The sequence below is a fragment of the Hirundo rustica genome, chromosome 4 (genome assembly GCF_015227805.2).
Source record: "Hirundo rustica isolate bHirRus1 chromosome 4, bHirRus1.pri.v3, whole genome shotgun sequence".
In the NCBI taxonomy this organism is placed as follows: Eukaryota; Metazoa; Chordata; class Aves; order Passeriformes; family Hirundinidae; genus Hirundo; species Hirundo rustica.
In genome coordinates, this window is record NC_053453.1 from 75699180 (window position 1) to 75719775 (window position 20596).

A 20596-nucleotide genomic window follows, 5' to 3' on the forward strand; every position below is an offset into this window, starting at 1 on the left:
TACTCGTTCCTATTAAACTTTCCAGAATCTTGCGCTTTATTAGCAGCAGTGATAATTAAATGCACTGTTAGTCCAGCTGTGTTGCACTTGGGAGTCCTGAGGGAAAATACTCAGGCATGGCATTAGCTTCCCAGATTTTTAGGAGTACCTTGGTGAAAGATGGAAAATAGGTAGTGCCCCCAAAAAAGCTGAGAACAGATAAATGGAGTTGCCCCATTGATGCTCCTCCTTCCTGTTACAGGAATTTGGCTTTGAGAATTATAAGGAAGCAAAGGACAAGTGTACGTGATGATGCAGGAGTTTACCAGAACTGAAAGTGCTAATGATTATGAAATTAGAGTCTTGATTACAACTGAACACTGATTAAGCAAAAATGTGGTAGGAATATAAAGCTACTTCTTGGTAGATTTTTTTTTTTTTTTTGGGCAAGCATGAAAACACACAACAAAAGAAGCATCAGCTATGCATAAGCAGAACTCCTAAAGGTCTTTTCTGGTTTTGTTTCTGGGTGGTGTGGATTTTTTGTTTGGTTTTTTTTTTTTTTTTTCCCTCCTTAAATTAAATTGTCTGCAATAGCATGAGGGAAGAGGAAGAAAGGAAGAGAATTTTTGGGAAAATTAGTCTTCCAAATAAACATTATAGAAATTTTGCTCCGACATTATAGCTATTTACTTGATTTTAGTGCGACAATTTTTGGGGAAATAAAATAGTGCACCAACCAGGTAAAAATGGCTAGTAGCTAGGAAAAAAATTAGAAACACAGCAGAGGGAATCGAGGGTTTGGGGTGTGCAGTAAACATGGATCTGTCAGGTGGAAAATGACAATTGTCAACCTGAGGAAAAGATTTCTTCATCCCAGGCGTGCTGCTGTTACTTCAGGCCATATAACTGATGCAGGGGCTGAGGTTTGTGTTTCATGTATAATGCAACAGGAGAAGTAATTCCAGTGCAGGAATAAAAAACTTGATTGTTTTCCATCAACCCCAGCCTCCCTTCTTAGCTCATTTTAAAGTTTTAAATCTCTTTCCAGACTAAAATAACACCCACATAGTCCTACCTGCACTGGAGTTCAATTTAGTTATCTGGAAACATGATGATGAAATGATAATGCAACTATTTCTCAGTTATGGTGAAACCAAAAAAGTTTTATGGGGGAGGAAAAGAAAAGGTTTAACTGGGGCAGAGAATAGAACTAGCTCCTAAATATTTTACTACAGGAAGAGACCTGCAACATACACAATTTGGTGCAGCAGATTTGGATTTCTGTGCTATTGGCAATTCTTTTTTAAAAATTAGGTCACTTTTTCAAGGAAACCTTAGTGACTGGCATATGTGGAGATTATACTCTGGAGCTTGAAAGAAAAGTCTTTTTAACAGCAGCATCTCCCATCCTATGTCTATTGCTTTTCAGCAAACAACAGAAGATTTGTTAAATTGGAGTGGCTGTATTTAATCTCACATTTACACTTCTCTACAGCTGAATGCTAAATTAGAGTCATCACGTTGTCATAATTCTCTAAGCTTAGCTGTTTTGTTTTCTACCCAGTGTTCCTTTACACATTCCTTCAAATTATGGGAAGAATTACTTTGAACATCATTTTACTTTACTGTTTGACTTTTTTTCTGGGAAAGACTGTCTTCTACTTCAGAAATATAAATCTAGAGGTAGAGAGATGTAGATATATCAATGCAAGGTATATGTATTGGTACTTATAAATCAAGGAACCAGAGCAGGCAGTGTGGCTGACCCTAAAACACTTGTTTTCTACCCAGTCTAATATAGATTTATCCTGACTTAACCTTTGACATCCATCTCTAAAACACACCTTTGAAATCTCTAAGGAAAAAGAAACTCTCCGATGGTGGTCAAACATTGCAGTAGGTTGCTCAGAGTGCTTTTGGAGACTCCACCCATTTAACACCTCAGTGATATGACCCCGAGGAACTTGAGGCATCTCCACGCTTGGCCGAGTTCTGCGCACAGGGTTGGGCCCCGGGAGCTCCGAGGGTGCCTGCCTGCTTTAGCAGCAGCAATCTCATCTCCACTGAGTCCCACTGGACTTGCAAGTGGAAAGCGGTGCCGGGCTCACCCCCGGCCCCACCCCACTGCTGGGGCTGCCGGGGTCACCGGGAGGCTCGGCAAGGGCAGCACTGACAGCGCAAGCGCAGGGACAGCTCCTGTGGAAGGCAGTGCTGATGCATGCTGCTGCTGAAAGCTTCCAATGTGCACGCTGCTGCTCTGAGGGGAGGATTGCTCTTCCGTGAGACTGCCCACAGAGGCAGCCTCCCCTTGACAGAAATACCGTTCTTGAGTACGTGAAATAATTATGAGATGAACATGAATTGAAAGTGCACTTCCTCTTGACCTACTTCCCAGGCAGAGAAGCGCAGCTTGATGCCCTCCTGTTTGGAGAGGTAAAATTATCTCTGCATTCCCTGGGCTCCACACAAGCCTCTATTGTTTGGTACCAACCACATGGCTCATTATCGTGCCTACTACGCAGTCTCTCGTAATGATTTCCTTCCCTCTCCTGTCAACACCCAGCTGACTAACCAAACTGGTTTCTGGGCAGAGAAGTGGACCTGTTTACCCCGTCAATAAATACACCTCTTCTTCGTTTGTCCTGTGAGGGTAAACACGCACAGCAGCAGCGTAAGCCAGCCTGGGAAAGCAGCTGCTTATTCCGAGCTGCTCCAGGACTATCGGCATCGGCCTCCTCCCTCGCTAAGGGAGCAGACCTTTCCTCCTCACAAGGCTGTGGGATGCATCTTTACTCCACAAATCAATTACACGTTCCATTAATGCCAGTGGAGTCTGGCTGGGCCCTGAGCCGCCATGGATAAATCCTGCAGCAGCTCGAGGGTTAGAGCAGGACAGTGGTGCCAATGCTCTGACCATCTCCTGGCATGAAGGATGCAAGCTCCAGAAATGGAGTTTTGACACATGGGCCTTCCTGTCTCCTCAGAGAGGCCTGTGGCTCTTACTGGGGTGTCTAAGTACAGAGGATGCTCCAGCACAGCTCCTGCTGCCATTTCAAAGCCATCAGCTGTTCTGGCACTGCATGGCTCTTTCATCAAAAAACTGTTTGAAAGGGAAGAAGCTGCTGGGATTTTCTGCCCTGGATACACTTCCCCCTCGCCAAAAAAAAAAAAAAAAAAAAAAAAAAAAAACCCAAAACAAAACAAAACAAAAAAAACCACCACAAAAATCAGTTCATATGGGTTTTTAGGTAAATATAACAACTGATGTCTTGTTATACCAAGGGGTCACTAAATGATTTTTTTAGTTAATCCATAACCTGAATAAACTACACGGAGAGAAGTGATAGGATGGTGCATAAACTGCCAGAACAAAATCCCCATTCCAATTTCCCAGGCAGAAGTCTGTAGGCCACACTGAGGAAAACTGCTAGGAAAGAATCTCGTCATGGGTTGTGTTTCTTTCACACGTACATGACACCAAAGATAATAGGTTTTTCTGCAAACTTCACCCAGGATGAATTGTGAACCAGGGTACATGAATCACCTGCCAAACCCTCCAGTGCGTCAGTGATAAGAGAATACAAATTCAGAGGTGCAGGTGCCATATCAGCAGCAGGAGTGGAGCTGACAGCACAGCCAGAGACAATGACCACTCCTGAATTCTTTCCTGGCCACGGTTGGAATGTTCCATCTCACTGTCCACGTTAAGATGTGACACATCTGAGCGATGTGACAGATCTGGATGTTCATCTGAGCTCTCTTACCTTGTCAGCAGTGACAATTTCATTCTATTTGGGCATCCACAGTCACTGCTGTAATCTCAGACATCACTAACTAATCTCACAACCACCAGGTGTGTCCAATAACCCAGGGCAGTTCTAGGTTTATCTTATCTCAGGGTGCTGTGTGCATGTGGTTTGGGGGGGGGATTTTTTCCCCTCCAATGTGGTGATGTAACATTCTTCCTCCTGAAGACAATTCTGTTGTCAGCAAGGATACCGAACAGGGAAACTCCTAGTTTGAGATTAATTCAAGGAAACTGATTCAAAGGCATTGTTTTGGTTGTCAAAGCAAGCACAGCTTCAGCTGAACTGGGCTCTGATTCACTTAATTTATTTTTACAGTCTAATTAAATTAATCTTAATTAATTACACTAGAGAAGATTGCCTCAAATCCACACAAATGCTGAAAGCGTGCCAAATCCAGAGCCAATAGGGGTTATTAATCAGCACCCTTGGACAGCCAGCCACACCCCAGGGCTGCCCACTCACTTCCAGCTCCAGTGCATCTCTCTCCCCCACAGCTTTCAGCAGGGGCTCAGCTGCCCACGGAGTCAGGCACACATCAAACCCGTCCCTGTCTCCAAGGAGCTGCAGGCAAAAGGCCATTCCACAGCCATTTGCTTAAATGTTGCTTTGGCTTCCCCCATGCAAAGCACTTCCTGTGACACTTCACAAATGTCAGCATAATGAAGCTGGGAGTTCACTTCATCCACCTCCTTCCAAGTGACTAGTAAGGCCTCAGACAGTATAATTGTTCAGAGAGCAGTATTTTCCTGCGCTGTTGCCTGAACAAGGTCCCTCTGGTTGTACCAGAAGTTCCAGCCCTGTTAGGCTCATTAAAGGGATCACATTTAGCCTAATGCTTAGGAGAGACCACTGGTAGTTTTGCAGTGGGAGATTTATAAATCAGTTATTGCTTTCACAGGTGAGGCGTGCTGGATGGGTAACAGCGGCAGGGTCTGATGTCCTGCTGCTGTGCTCAGGGACAAACCCATCCAGGACAGCCTGGCTCCCCTGGCAGGAACCAGGAGCCAGCCACCCCACCTTCCTCCCCACACTTCTGCTGCTTGCAGAGCATCTCACAGGCACAGCTTCAGCCACATGAGCTTTCTTGGTAACCCAGGATTGCTCACTAACTCATTTCTATTCAAAACCTAGAAGGCCCTCCACACTTCTAGAAGCACCAAACTCCATTTCCTGGCTCACTGAAACAATCTAATTTTGAGATGTGGCACCCTAAAAGCCCTTTTGTCTGTGACCTGGGGTAGAAAGTGATGGTGTAAGCTCCTTTTCCTGCCAGACCTGGGACAAGCACACCTTCACCATTTAAGGCTTTATGGGGACACTTCTTTCACAGCACAATTGCTCTAAATCATTGCTTTGAGAACTGAAACAGAGTGAAGTTTATGTTTGCTTGCATTCCGTGTGCTATCAGCAAGTGAGGTCGCACAGAATTTAGGTTAAGGCCAGTTTTATTTCTAAATCACCCTCTAATCTGATCTTTAATGTTCCTTTTGCATAAAGCTGAACAGCCACAGCATCAGCTGCATGAGAATCTGAGCCCAAAACATAAAACCTCTCCAAGCCCTACTGCAGTGACCTCCCAGCAGTGCAGGAAAGAAAAATTGAAGATTTCAGGGGGCTAAAATTGACATTCAGGACATGCGGTGTTAAAGCAAGAGAGACGGTTTTATCTGAGGAGAAATTTTAGGGAAGAATGTATGTCACATTGTTTGCATCCACTATTGAAAAGAACATTATCTAGGGCTACAATAACCATTAAAAATATATCACATTTAATAAGGGCCAGATTTACATGCATGACAATCTTCTGAAGTAGCTCTTTTTACAGTTCCTCTCCCAAGATTTGTTGTAAACACCATTCCCTGTTACCTTCCAGCCAGCACCTTGTGTATTATTTAAAATGCAATACAAAAGCATAAAATTAAAACAAAAGTAAAATTTAACAGACAATGGAAGAAAAACAAGAGAGAGAGACACCTGCTGCACTACTTTTACTTATGGATACTTCCAGCACTAAGTTAAATAACTTACATTGCCATCTTTGAAGACCAAAGAATGCTGATTTCTGAACTCTTTGCCCTTAGACTTCAATCCTGCTGTGCAGCTGCTCAGAGAAGTTTCCAAATTATCCAGTGCACTGCTGCAATACCTCCCAACCGAGAATGCCTGTCTAGAAGGTATATAACCCTTTTTAGTCATAGTTATGTCCAAATCCATAATCCACTGGAAAAAAAAATCATTAGTCTATTAGCAGAGATGCAGGATAACAAAGTATCTTAATGGTGATGCTTTCAGGGCCACACTTTTGGAGTATAATTTAATTTAGCATTGTGAACTTCAGCTGAGATGGACAAAGATAAATGTTTTAATAGTTTAACTTCCACGGAACCCAGTGGAAGTTAGAGAGGGAAGTCCCAGTACCATTTTTCCAAAGTGGGAGATATTTCTGCCCACCAGCTGTTTCACTTCTGGTCTCTGCCCAACAGTCATTCACAATTTATGTTTAAAGTACTGATCTACCAATGGCCATTTTTATAACCCATTAAATCACTGCCCTGAACTTAACATGCATAACTCTTACAGCACTGCCAGGCTGCACTGGAGGATGGGAAGAAAAAGCAAAAACAATCTCATTCTATGAATCCTTCTGTCAACAGAGCAAGCTATAAACCCAAACAACAGAATGACCCCACCCTTGAAAGAACTCCAGGAGGACAATGGGAAGCCAAACTTAATATTTTTAATTACCAAGGAAAACCTTCCATTCTATCACCACCTCAAACCTCCCCCATGAGCTTTACTGTACTGTATCCTAAGGTAGGGCCTTGGCCCAGCGTTCAAATTATGAAACTCTTATAAAGCAACACTGCACCGGATCCGCTAATTTCAGATTTTCCTTCTGCATCCAGGGGTTTGAGTCTTTCCTTTGCTCTGAACTAAAAAGGGCTCCCTTGGTGAGCAAGTTAACAGTTAATATGCCTCATCCAACCATTTATCTAATTAAATTATTCCCCCTCTCCCCCACTTGCCTTTTTTTTTTTAAGCTTCATAGTCTATTCTCACATCAGTTTTACAAGCTAAAAGCCTTTTTCTTTTTTTGTGTGTGCCTTTTGATGTGAGGTAATTCCATCTTAAGGTTTTGTCTGCTTCAGGTTTCTGTCTCATATGGCCAAAAATACAGGTTCTGGCACAAACCCCCATCTGGCACAAAACCCCACCTGGATTTTCCTGTTGGTTCAGAGTCACGTAACTTCAGTTAAGAGCAGCAAGACTGCAGAGAAACCTGAACATTTCCTGTGCACGATCATCCCCTAAACAACATCTGCGTCCCCCCAAACAAAAGACACTGAATGTACCAATGAAAGAGGAAAACTGGAAAGGAAGAGGCAGAGTGGGGGAGTTTTTGGTTGCAGCAGTGAGCAGGGGCTCAGGAAGATGCAGTGTGAAGGAAGGGAGGTGATGCTGCATGTCAGAAAACTGGATCACATTCTGGGCTACTTCTGCTGCAGGCTGCCTGCATGCTCTTAAGCAAGTCTGTGCCTGCCATAACAGGACACACACAAGATGTGATGAGGTGCCTGGGTGCCACTTGATTCTGAAAATAGAAGCATTTCCCCCCCCTTGTGGGTCATATCCCCTGCCTCTGCAACTGTGGTAACTCCTTCTCGACCTGAACTGCAGGGGAAATTCTTGCTGAGAGGTGAGGGGAGCAGAGAGCCACTGAACTGACCACTTCAACTCCTTACAGGCTCAGAGGGACAACAGCTCGACCCCAGCTGCTTAGAAGGGAACACCTCAAGGCCTCTAAGGCATTCCATGGAGTGATTTCCATTGCTTTGTGACTCTGACCCTGCAAAGGTTTCCCAGCAGACTGGCAGACCTTACAGAGCTACCACTTACACGTTCAAGAGCTGCTTTGCACAGATGAGCTCCCTCTCCTTAGTCACCTTCTGAGAATACCCAAGGAGGAGTGGAGGCCCCTCTCTGTGTCGGAATCTGTGCCCATGGCCCGTGGTGTGTGTGGCACAGGAGAGACCAGAACCCCCGAGTCGCACTGCCCATGGGTGCAGTGCCATCAGCTCTGCCAAAAACCCTCAGTCACGCTCTTCCCTCTTTCCACATGGATTCACACAGCTTCCTCGCTGTGGAGAGCGCCAAAGGGTGGCCAGGGGCATGTGAAGTTCAAAATGTGCAGATGAACCTGAGCTCCAGTGTCTCAGAGTGAGGGAAATGCTGCGAGATGTGAACCACCCTGGGAATGAGAAAATCATCTACCTGATTTCATCAGCTTCCCTGCAGCACAAATTCAGCCCAGGTGGATTATGTTCAGAACACAGGAACACGCTGCACTTCTACAGGAGCTCTCTCCCCTCCTACACATCACCCACAGGAGGATTCGTGTTAATTCTCAGATAGGGAAAACTAAAATCCAGGGAGAGCAACAAGGATGCCCTGAGCCACACGGCAAATGACAAATCAACCTTGGGCTACCTCACATGAAAAGCAGCATCAGGCCAGGGCTGCAGCACCTCTAAATACAGAGTTACAGGTCACAAGGGAGCATTGCTATATGCCTGTCCCATTCTAAGATTTTACTCTTCCCCTCCTCAAACATCTGCTACAAACCACAGTCAGAGGGGAACTGGACCTCTGCTCTGATCCAGTGCAGCTGTTACTATGTTCTCTCAGTTTTGGAAATCAACCTGACCCCTCAACATTGGATACAAACATGCTTAGACTTGGAAACAGTTCAGTTTTAGGACCTCACTTTATGAATGTTTTGTATTAAAATGATTTATATGAACACATTTGCTCTTTGGATCTGGCAGCAGCCTGCAATCAGACCCAGCTTTTCTTAATATTTCAGGCCATAAGCCATCCAGCTAGGGGATTTAGTCATCTTAACATGTTTAGCTTTGTAAGCACAATGCAGTAGTTACTGTTGTGCCTCCCGGCTGCTCTTCCATTTTTTATAAACTCATTTTCTCTGCTAACCTACTTTGAATTTTTTCTTCTAAAGCTGTTTTTAGCCTTCCCCTGCCCCCTTTTCTTTTTTTCTCCTCCCCAAAACACTGGTATAAAACACTAGTGACTTGAATAGGCTGCAGCTTCTATATCCTGACTTTGGAAATAATTGTTCCCACTAATCCTTTTGAGTGCACTCCCAATTCCATATATTCGGAGAGCTGTCCCCCCACCCAATTGTTTCTGTTCAGCAATTGGAGATCACACATCAGCACGTTGTCATTGACCGTGCCAAGCAGCTCTCGAGCCCCAAACTCACAAACTGCTCCTAACCTATGGATGGAGGCTCCTCCAGCGCTGCCACCACCCTTCCCGCCTTGCCCTCATCCCAGCTACCTGGAAAAGAAAAATGATCTCGTATTCCAGCTCAGCCCTGCAGCCTGCCAGTCGATTCCTGGATCCCTCCAATTCGGTATCATAAATATACTTAACGAGGGAGTTTAATATAGATTTGGTGAGACAGTTATTTGAGCGATACATAATTTATGTTGCCCTGTAGCATCGGAAGCCTTGAGTGGCGTCAGAGCGAGCAGATTCGAGCAACTTGCCAGGCAGCAGCACGGGGTGCCAGAGGGGCAGAGCAGCGGGGAGACAGAGCCCAGGCTGGGGGTGCGTGAGGCAGCGGGGCTCGAGAGGGAAAGGCGTGAAGGACAGGCGAGGTAAAAGGCACAGGGCGAGAAGGGAACGGGAAGGGAGAGAACAGGAAGGCAGGAGCAGCTGAACGGAAGATGCAGACGGGCAGAGAGGGTGTGCGGGATGAATAAGAGATGAGGAGAACGCGGAACGGCGGAGCTGAAGAGCGGAGCGGGCACACGATGCGACAGGCAGGTCCCTGCAGCTGCGGGCGCCGCGGGGCACGGGAGAGAGCCCGGGGCCGTGCCGGGAGTGCCAGGAGTGCCCATCGCCTCCCCAGGGCACTGCCGGGAGTGCCAGGAGTGCCCATCGCCTCCCCAGGGCACTGCCGGGGCTGTGCCAGGAGTGCCCATCGCCTCCCCAGGGCACTGCCGGGGCCGTGCCAGGAGTGCCCATCGCCTCCCCAGGGCACTGCCGGGGCCGTGCCAGGAGTGCCCATCGCCTCCCCAGGGCACTGCCGGGGCCGTGCCAGGAGTGCCCATCGCCTCCCCAGGGCACTGCCGGGAGTGCCAGGAGTGCCCATCGCCTCCCCAGGGCACTGCCGGGGCTGTGCCAGGAGTGCCCATCGCCTCCCCAGGGCACTGCCGGGAGTGCCAGGAGTGCCCATCGCCTCCCCTGCAGCCCCGGGCAGGGCTGGCCTTGCTGTCAGCATCCATCCCGCTCTGTTCCCGCAGCCCAGCGAGAGCAGAGCGCTGCGGTCCCTCCCAGCCGGGAAATGGACAGGCCGTGCTGGCAGCCTCACCCCGCGGCTCCTTCACCCCCCAGTGACAGAGCCGCTCTCCTTTGGCACCCCTGGGCTCAGGGATGAGGGTCCTAAACGCTGCACCTGGCTTGCAGGTACGAGCTGAAACGGGGCAGACAAAGCAAACAGAAAGACCAGGTTTGGCAGACCACAGAACACGGACGGCGCTCGCCCAGTCCGCAGAGCCTGTGCCTGCCGCTTGCCTAGGCTTCTGCTTCTGAAGGGGCACTGGCTCCCAGCTGCTGGAGGTCACTTTTTGGGTGGAGAGCTCACATCCAAACAGTGTCAATGGGTTCTCTGCTGAGCTCAGCAGTGACCCGTCACAGAAGTGTGAGGACACCTCAGAGACAGATCTCCATCAGGACCATGATACATGGGGAGAGATACTAGGAAAGCAGCTCTGATTTATTTTCTGGGATTTATGCAATATGAACTGAAGGCAACACAACACTTGGCTCTGAGCAGGGCCCCTGGTGACCAGAACAGATGGCTGTATTAAAAGGAAAAAACCCTGAGCATGACGGGACCAGCCAAGAGCCTCCACAGAGGCTGAGGAGGGAGCACTCAGCTTTCCTTCCACCTGCAGTACCCACAATGAGGTTTACTGCGTTACTTCTGTTTATGCAAAGCTGCCAGGAGAGTTGCTGTTGTGCCAAACTGGAGAAGAACAGCCTCTGCCTCAGCAAGCTCACAATATAGCCAGTATTGGCCAAAGCGCCCCTTCTCTTGCACACGTGGGGCTGTGCACAGACCTGCCTCCTCAGCCACGAGCTGCCACTCAAAACTCTGCAAGGGAATCCCAACCCACCAGGTGAGCAGGGCTCTGCTCACCACCGCTCTCTGTGCCTGGGCAGGGAGGCCAAAAAAGTTCAAATTTGCTCCCTTCACCCCAGGGGAAGTGGCCAGGAGCTGCAGGGGTGAGCTGCCCCGGTGGAGGGGAGCAGCTAACAACCACGCCCTTAGAAGCAGAAGCATTGACTGAGGGCCAGGCTCGGATTGATCCCTCTGCTCTCTGCCCACAGCAGCAGAGATGCCCGTGCTCCTGCCCTGTCCTGCAAGGGGATGCTGACTGTCCGTGTGCTCCCACCTCTGCCAGCCAACGCTCACAAAGTGTTTCTGCAGCTGCTGACTGGCCGACGCTGGGGAAGCGTTCCCCGGGTTTTCCCTGTGCCTGATGCTGCGTGTGGCTGCTCAGGGCAGGGATCCCCGTGGTGCTGTCTCTGCACTCACCCCTCTGAGCCCGTGGCCTACATTTGTGTCTGTTTTCTTTGGCATTCTCCAGCGTTTCCCTTGGAAGGAATGGCCGAGGATACAGCTCTGCTCAGAGACAGTGCTCCCATAAGGATCATCATCCTCATTCTCGGGGGCCTCATGCTGCTCCACTGCCTCTTTCGGGCTCTTCTTCCCTGGGGATAGGGTCACAAAACCCATAAACTACACAGAGGGTGCAATTAGATCTGCTCTCGAATTCTTCTTCCCCTTAATCTGGAAAATGTGACAAAACTGCAGGTTTTGTAGAAATTGTCCAAGAAAATTTAGAAAAGGTTTTTGCTCCCCTTTGCCCCAATATCTGCCAGCTTTTAAAGAAATATTTAGATGAAGCTCCTCCAAAAGTTTACAGAAGAGAGTAGCTATTTCTTGTGTATTTTTTTACATTTCTTGTAAAAAAAAAATAAATGCATGAGAACCCCAAAGAATTTCTCTTGAAAACTAATTTTAGTGGAAATTTTTCAGGTATTTTCAGTGAGCTGTGGAGCTTAGCATACCCTCTGGTACCAGAGCCTGGTTTCACAGGCCTGGGGACCTGAGAGCTCCCTACAGCAAAACCAGAGAACAAGTTGAAAAAAAGAAAGAAAGAAAAAAAAAATATATATATAATATATTCTTTTTTTGCAGTAATATTGATCCTTCTTTCCATAAGAGTTCTGACAAAAATTAAAAATAGAAGTGGGAGTCAAATATCTGTATGCATGTGCACACTTTCGAGTGAGAATTAAGCCTCTGCCTTAGAAAACATAGATGGGTGCCTCACCCGGCCCCTGAGGGGATCTGTGTTGCTGTGCCACGTTTACACAAGAGAAAAAGGAAAGGGATTTGCCTGGGTCACACTGAAGTCCTTGCAGAGAGAGAGGCTGTCTCACAGGGAGAGATAAAGCTTTCAGAAATGGGACACAGGAAAGCTGCAGCACCAGCTCATCCAGCACTGCTGCGTGGCTGGGATGGAGTCGGTCAGGTGCTAATTCCCTCCTCTCGGACGTGGGCAGCAGTGAGAGAGCCCCCTTGGGAAGGTGCTGCTCCAGCAAAGGTGCTGGCTCTGCAGCAACGCCTTCAAGGTGAGCCTGGACTCTGACACATCAGAGAGGGGAGCAATGATCACCACTCCTTTCAGAGGGATCCTTTCAGAGGGACTAGAAGATCACCAGCTCCAGCCTGATGGCATCAATCACCTTGGAGAGCCTTCGGGTATGTCCTGTGACTCCACTTCGGGCTCTGTTTGCACAAAGGGAATCATTTCATCTCCTCGGTGATGCCACATAACCCCACACTGAGGTCTGAGCAATCCTACCACAGGGACACCCAAGCTGCTTGTGAATCAGCTCCTGAGCTGCAGGAGTTTACAGGACTGAACTTTAAAGAAAGCAAAAGGAGAAATGGTCTTTGGAAAGCTTTGTGTGCATTCTGGCAGCTCAAAAAAAGGTGTCACAGCCATGTATCCACACCTCACACATGGTGGTTCGCTGGTGACCGTCGTGGCACAGGCATCCCAAGCAAATCCATCCTCCAGCATTAACCCAAGTGCCAGCTCTCTGAAGACTCCTGCTTTGTTTAAGCCTCTCCTTATTTGAGACATAAGGCTTCCATTCTTAGCTGCTGGACTAGACAGAGCACTGAAGGCCAAATCCATAAAAAACCTGGGTCTCTGTAACTTTTCCTTGTATCACAAGGAGTCACATGCCATGTGCTGGGGTGTGTCACGAGAAGGGCCACAAAACTGAGTGGGCTAAAGGAACTAGGGCACAAATCTGATGAGGAGTGGCTGAGGGATGCCATCACACTCACCCGTGTGAGAACAGTCCACATCAAAGCTGTCTATTTTCACTGCCCGATCACCTGCGACACAGAGCTCAGGACGTTGCAACTCTGCCCCATTTCACACTGCAGGTAAAGGAAGGTGAGGGCAGCTCAAAAGCAGGATGTGTTTTCATTCAACAAGAGCTCCTGACTTGCCCCATTCTTCTCCCCGTAAGCAGCCAGGAGCAGATGTCTCAGCCTCCTGGTACCAGTCCCTCATTTAACAGCAGCTCTGCTCTGTTTGTGCGGCGGCCTTGTTCTCACCCCCTTAACTCATCATTGCACAGAGATGAGCTATCAATGCTCAGCCTTGTCCGGCTGCAAGGAGGGGGCTGGTGCTCCAGGAGTAAGGAAAACAGCAGATGAGAGGGATCAAATCACCAACCCTGCACATGGTATTGGTCCCTCTCTGTTCCAGCAGGATCACCGGTTTTTAAGCCATCTAAGGGGGAAGCAGTCCCTCAGTATAGGTTCTGAAATGCCTCCACTGAACACAACCTTTTGCCGGCCTCCTTTCCTCAAGGTGCCTCTGTCCTGCCCCTGGCACCATGCTGCAGTGTTTCAGTCTCAAACACCTACACACAGCCTTGGAGTTTTTACCAATTCTTTAGACTTCTACTTTTACCTCCTTCCAGTATCTTTTACCTCCCACAGCAAGGAATACAGGCTTTGCAAAGGAGCCATGTAACTACAGCAATGCCACTGCCAGAAACTGCAAGAGCCAAATGCTTTGAGCTATCAGATTAAAAACCCCAACCAAACCAAAAGCCCTTTCCTACCCCAAGCGAGTCCCTTGTTAGGAGCCATAGTTCACAACACCCACAGCCCTTCCTGCTCACATTTTCACACCAGGGTGACCACCAGACTGGGGCCACAACCCCCGGCAAAAGTCAGCCCCAATTTCAGCATCAGACACAGCCCACACACACTGCTCTCCCAGCACCACTGGCTTCGTTCCTGCTCTCCCAAATCAAAGAGAGCCACTCTTGCCCAGGGCTGCTCAAAGAGAGCCAAGGTCACAGCATAACACACGAGCCACGACCCTTCCCCAGGGACTGCCTAGAGCGTGGAGGAAAGATTACATTTTCTACTTTATCTGGTACAAAAGGAGCAAAACAGAACTCACCATTGAATGCAGGCACATCCAGCGTGCACCCAGAGCAAGCTCTCCTCCTTTCCTGAGTACAGAGAGGCACAGGCCACCCCTCAGCCCTGGTTTTAAAGGGTAGCCCATCAGGCAGGGCTGAGGGCAAGGCTGCTGGCCTTTCTGCAGCTGACAGGAGGCCGATTACTCACAGCTGAAGCCTCTTGCTACACGCAAGTGTTGTTTTTCTTCCTTTTTAAGAAAGAAGAGCACAGTTTATTGCAGATACATCTGAAACTCTTGTAACTATTGTCTTTGCCGGTGGTTTAATACCAGCTTGTGATGCTCTGAGTGAATGGAAAATGATAATGCACTTTTTTGTTGTTGTTATTGTTTTTTTAACTCACTTGGGTCAAGAGAGCAACAGGTGAACTCACTTAACGATGGATGGCTAAAAGCAGCCAAATTGGCTACACCTTGCAATTAGGTTAAGGGCAACCAGCTGACCTGGCTTTTGTAAACAGCTATTTCTTTCCACTGCCAAAAACCCCTGCCTGAATGATTAATTAAGGTTAGGTGTGACGGATCCCACCCCTTGTCATGTTGCATTTCAGTGCCTGATGTTTTGAAAAAACACTGTCTCTGGTTTCAGAAACAAACCTGTGGACTATTTCATCTGCTTTAGTGTCTTGTGTAAGACAGAAGCCAGCAAAAATAGTTCAGAGAAGGTATAAAGCCCAGCCACTGCCAGTCATAGAGTCATAGAATGGTTCATGTTGGACGTTAGAGATAACATCCAGTCCAGTCACTAATCTAATACTGCCCAGGCCACCACTAATCCATGTCTCTAAGAGCCACATCTGCTTGGCTTTTGAATTCCTCCAGGGATGGTGACTCAACCATCTCCCTGGGCAGCCTGTTCCAGGTCTGACAAGCCTTTTCCTGAAGAGAGATTTTTCCTAATATCCAGTCTAAACCTCCCCTGGTGCAGCTTGAGGCCAGCTCATCTTGTTACTCTTGCTTCTCACTGGGGAGAAGAGGCTGCCCCCCACCTGGCTACAGCCCCCTTCAGCGGGTGTGGAGAGCAGCAGTCCCTCCCGAGCCTCCTCTTCTGCCAGCTGAACACCCCCTGCTCCCTCAGCTGCTCCTCACACGATTCACTCTGCAGACCCTTCACCAGCTCCACCGCCCTGCTCTGGACTTGCTCCAGCACCTCAATGTCTTTTTTTGGATTGTGAAGGGACAAAACCTGAACCCAGGGTTTGAGGCGCAGCCTCCCCAGTGCCGAGTACAGGGGTTCAATCCCTGCCCCGGTCCTGCTGGCCACGCCGTTCCTGATCCAGGCCGCGTGCCGTCGCCTTTTTGGCCACCTGGGCACACTGCTGCTCTTGTCCAGCAGGCATCTCCAGGTCCCTTTCTGCCAGGCAGCCTTCCAGCCTCTCCTCCCAAGTGTGCAGTGCTTCATGGAGTTGTTGTGACCCAGGTGCAGGACCCAGCCCTTCATCTCGTTCAACCTCACACAGCCCAGTCCCTGCAGTCCCTCTGCAGAGCACTCCCACCCAGCCTGGCGCTGCCTGCAAACTGAGGGTGCACTCATCCTCTCATCCACATCATTGCTAATGATATTAAACACAACACCCAACCCAAAGAGAAGATCTGTCTCTAATCCCCTGTGCATTTGAGTTTTGTCCGTGTCCTGAAGGAAGAGAATTTAATATTCCTTGCAAAATCCCTGGCTTTCGGATAATCTACATCATTGTAACTCTGGACAAGCTTGTTTTCCACGAAAATACCCCTTATTTTTTTAACCCTGCTGAGCTCCTGATCACAGCAAGTATCTTGTGCCTGTAAATACCACGAGGCAGCCGTGAGGGGAAACTGGCTACTCTCGACACGTTTAGAACACACGACTTTGACCCTTTCCCGGGCTTTGTGGATAAACCCGGCGAGCAGAGAGCATCCGCCGGACACAGAGGCGTGTGCCGGTTCAGCAGTGCGTGGTTTGTCTCCCCAGGGCGTGACTCCTCACCTCCGCATCAACGGGCCGATGAACATCAACCACTACGCCACCAAGAAGAGCGTGGCAGAGAGCATGCTGGACGTGGCACTCTTCATGGCCAACGTCACCCAGCTCAAAGCTGTGCTGGAGCAGGGCACCTCCTTCCAGTACTACGCCACCCTCATCGTGCTCATCAGCATCTCCCTCTTCTTCCAGGTGATGATTGGGATTCTCCTTATCATCACCGGTAAGGCACCGGCCCGGCGCGGGGCGGCGGGGCAGGGTCCCCTGCACGCTGCCGGGCGTGGGGGTGGCAGGGAGAAGCCCCTTTCCCCAGGGCAGGCCCCTCTGCGCCCATCCGGGGCTGGGTGGGGTGGTGGGGCGGTCGGTGTCACTCAAAACGGCGGGTGCGTCGTTTTCCGTTCGCACCTCTCTGAGCACAACTCCTCCTTCCCTTTCCCACCGTCCCAGGGAAAGAGTGGGGATTTGGCCACGATGGGCCTCTTGCTGCCCCTGCTCTTGTGTGCCCCTTCATGCAGCTCTTGCAGACACTGCATTTTAGCTGTGTTTTATATCTTACTTCGTCTGGGACCTAACAGAACAGTTTAGGCAGAGGTATTCCCTATATTTACCTCACCTTTAACCGATCCCACAGTTTTCCTGGGGGCCTGCAGGCAGCGCATTAACACCAGCATTGGTTTGCTGGTGCTTGCCCAGTGCTCCATCTGATACAGGAGCTGCTATATTTGTCTCCAACAGATTCCCAGTACTAAAAACCTGCAAATGCTGCATTTCCCTGAATATCCTACATGGGTTTTTATGGAGGACACAGTTTGGAGGTTTTGGGAAATCTGTGACGTGTTCCTTCCCCTGTCACACACCCCACAGCTTTCCCTGGTGGCATCTCTGATGGCTGGACCCAGCTGGGAGGAGAAAGGGGACAAGGGACCACACCATGGCTGCTGTTTGCAAGGTTTATTGGGCAGGCAGCCCTGGTGACCCCGGCTCTGCTGTGTCTGAAGGGATCGGTGTCCATCAGCCAGCACTGACCATCACGTACCAGGGCTGGCAGCTGTGTCACCACACAGGTGACATCGGGGAGGAACTGGCCTCCCAGTGCAAGCAGAGCATTGCTGCCCTTGTCCCCCGTGCCCCACAGCCTGCCCTCACCATGCCCCGTGGCTGTGCAGTCTTGGGGGACCATGGCACTGAGCAGCAGTAACTTGCCTATTTGGGGCTGACCCATGGCGGGGCCACGGCACCTCCCCGGCAAAACAAAGGATTTTGCCGAAAGATCCAAACAAGACGAGATTTTCTCTCTCCATCCATTCTGTGTCATCCCAGAGCAAGCTGTGGCTCCCGTAGCATTCCTGTGACTGCTCCCTCTGCTCTGTGGCCTCAGCACCCAGGGGCACCGTGAACTTTCCCAGGCGGGGGGGGCTTGCAGGGCGACCTGGAGTCAGTCTGCAAACTCCCTTCGCTTTTTGCCCTGTACTGCGCAGCTCGTTTGAACCTGAATGACCTTGCAAAGCAACCCCGCCTGAATATACTCAACAACGCCGCCACAGCTCTCATCTTCATCACAGTCATCCTCAACATCTTCATCACAGCCTTCGGCGTGCAGAAGACTGGCCTCTACCCTACCAGGAACTTTGGACCTTATTAATTCATGGGGCAATGGACTCAGGTAAGAAAGGGCGAGTTCCCATCCCTTCCAGCCCCTGGCAGGGCATCCCCCTCATTCTCAAAAACTTCACTGCAAGGTGGAGAGGGCAAAGCTGCACCGATTAGCAAAACCTTTCCGGGGCACCTGCAGCCACTGAACAAATTCCCCCAGAGGAGGAGGAGCTCTCCTCACTTGGTCTCCAAAGCAAGAACACCAAACATCCCAGGTGCTGGGATTTATGGGCACCAAGTGGTTTTTGGAAGACTGCAGAGCTCATGCTAGATACAAACAGCAGCTGTGGATGGGAGCTAAAGCTGGGGAAGAAAATCGCGTGTGTTCTGGGAGGAATCCCAAGACAGCAGCACGATCTGAGCAGAAGAAAAGGAAGGTGCTGGGCAAGGCAGGGGGGGAAGAGCTCTTTACAACAGCCACTGCCGTTTGGCAGGGACTGCTTTCAGCACCTAATGCTCCTTTTCCAAGAAGCCCAGTAAATAAGAGCTCATCCAAATGGTTGGGTTCCCAAGTCACACCAGCAATGGCATGTTCTTAAATCAAAGGCACTTTAGCTCAAGAAGCAAAATTCACATTTCTTGCTTACATGGCCAGCAAAAGGTAAACACGGTTTAAATGCACGTGCCAGGGCAGCAGCTAACAGGAAAGCTCAACAGACACCTGCTATGGTGAGGGTGGAGGCAAAGGCCAAAAACCTCTGTAAAACGTGGCTGGTTTGGGATCCAGAGAGGGGCCGGGGCTGAAGAGCAGCATCCCAGATGTGCAGGGGCAGCTGTGGTGTCCAGCAGTGGCTGTGACTGCTCCTCTCTGGCCATGCTCACAGAGGGGTCTGAGGTGACCTTACTGGTGTTTCTCCTCCTCCTGCAGGGTCTGAGCAGTGCAGCTCTCCTCGTCTCCACTGACCTCAGCAGCAGCCGAGTCCAGACAACCGAGCTAAACTCCAAATCTGTGTGTGTGCCACAGCACAGCGGCCCCTGATGCGATGCTTTTGCAGTTCTGAGGGGTGGGGGCACTGCCTTTCCAAGCTAGAGCAAACTTTGCAAGAGAAAACTGCAGGAATGGCAGCAGGTATACATTTAAAAAGTGCACTTCTGTAAATCTCTTTTCTTATTTTAGCTGCCTGCTTCACATATTCAATATTGGCTCATTTGGTAGAGAAAACTGATTTACTTTGTAGACTAAATAAATAAGGCCAGCTTTATTTTGTCTCAAACATAAGTTGATGCCCTTAAAGTAATTCTATCTAACAGTTTACCTCCCAAATGTTGGAATGGATTTCTCAAACTAAAAAATAACTTTTCCTAGGATAGAATGGTGTGTGTACATGAAGACAGCTAGGACCAGTTCAAATGTTTTCCTAGTTGTTTAAAATTAAATGTGATGTAGTTAAGAAAGCAATCAGATGTTTCCAGCACTGGAATATTAACATGGACAGAAAACAGTTCTTGTGGTCTGATGTCATCATCAGGGACCTATCAAGAATGATGTCAGAATAGCCTGACAATATTTAGTAGAAAATGAAGAAACATTATACATAAGGACACAGCCTAGGCTTATTGCCACAATGAAAAATTACAGCTGAATAGCTTATTACTCTATTAAAAAAAATCACCATTATGATTTATTCTTATCACTGAAATAAATGTTTTACAATGTATTTAGTTTATAATGACAGCTCTGGTAATTCTCTTGTATTAGAACAATTTGTTTCCTTTAAAAAAAAAAATCCTTTGAATTAATGAGCTTCAAGATTTTTATTAAAGAGTAAAAATTTTCGATCCTAAATTTTTAAAATCTATTGTCATGCTAAAAAATGGTATTTTAATAGCCTTATGTAAGCCTATTTAAATAATTACATACTCTTTTGATTATTAAATGGTTTTTCCACTGTACTGCAGCATCAGAGTTTAGTATGGACTTCTCATTTTGTATATCCTTGCCACCCCTGAGAGAGAAATGCCATGAAAACATCCTCACACCAATCTGCTGGAGCTACTGGGAGCGTCTGACACTTAGAAACAGACACGGATTTAATTTGTATTCTGTATTTGCCTTTACACCCCAAACTAGTGACAGTCACACGTGGTGCTTTTCCTGAGAGCCCGTGAGTGATGCTGCCCAGGGAGGGGGAGGTAAGGCCAGGGCCAGCAGCAGCTCAGCACCTGAAGCTGACAGTGATGGTTTGAGCTGAAGGAAAGTTGCACAAAAAGGGAAGGGTGGAAAACAGCAGCAATGTATTTACCAGAACCTGAAGTGGCAAAGCTGAGCACAGTCTGAGTTCTCTCGGTGATGCAGGCAGAGACTTGTCCTCCACTTTGGTCTGGGGTGACTCTGAGTTTGCTGCTGAACCGGGTCCTCAGTCTTTGCTGACTGGCAGCAGAGGGGGGATGTTTCTGGGAAGCCTCTTATCCCGCCTCCTCTAGGAAAATGCTTCACTCTAGAGGGAGCAGAGGGAGCTGTAGGCACAGCAAAACCACAAGCCAAGGGCTGTCAGCCACTCCTGGCTGGCTGGGTTCATGGGAAGGTAAAAAGTGGCATCTGCGTGCAGCCCCCAAACCCTAGGACTCACTGCTTC

At 48.7% G+C, this 20596-nt stretch overlaps 1 protein-coding gene and 1 long non-coding RNA gene across 4 annotated transcripts in view; one reads left to right on the forward strand and one right to left on the reverse strand.

The window, feature by feature from the left end:
- NINJ2 (ninjurin 2) overlaps nt 1–19921 on the forward strand; it is a 45390-nt gene extending 25469 nt beyond the window's left edge. The window contains exons 2-4 of one of the 3 annotated variants that reach the window (XM_040061653.2): nt 16359–16590; nt 17846–18030; nt 18889–19921. In XM_040061653.2, the coding sequence (XP_039917587.1) occupies nt 16359–16590; nt 17846–18009 (396 nt within the window). In that variant the 3' untranslated portion in view covers nt 18010–18030; nt 18889–19921. Of the gene's footprint in view, nt 1–16358; nt 16591–17845; nt 18031–18888 lie in introns of those variants that run through there. The other 2 variants (XM_040061655.2, XM_040061654.2) reach the window with 2 other exon arrangements.
- Nucleotides 12056–14490, reverse strand: LOC120751597 (uncharacterized). Its single transcript, XR_005700469.2, has 2 exons — nt 14387–14490; nt 12056–13702 (listed from the first exon to the last, which is right to left on the reverse strand). It is a non-coding gene; the product is annotated as an uncharacterized LOC120751597 (long non-coding RNA).
- Nucleotides 19922–20596: the final 675 nt, after the last annotated feature.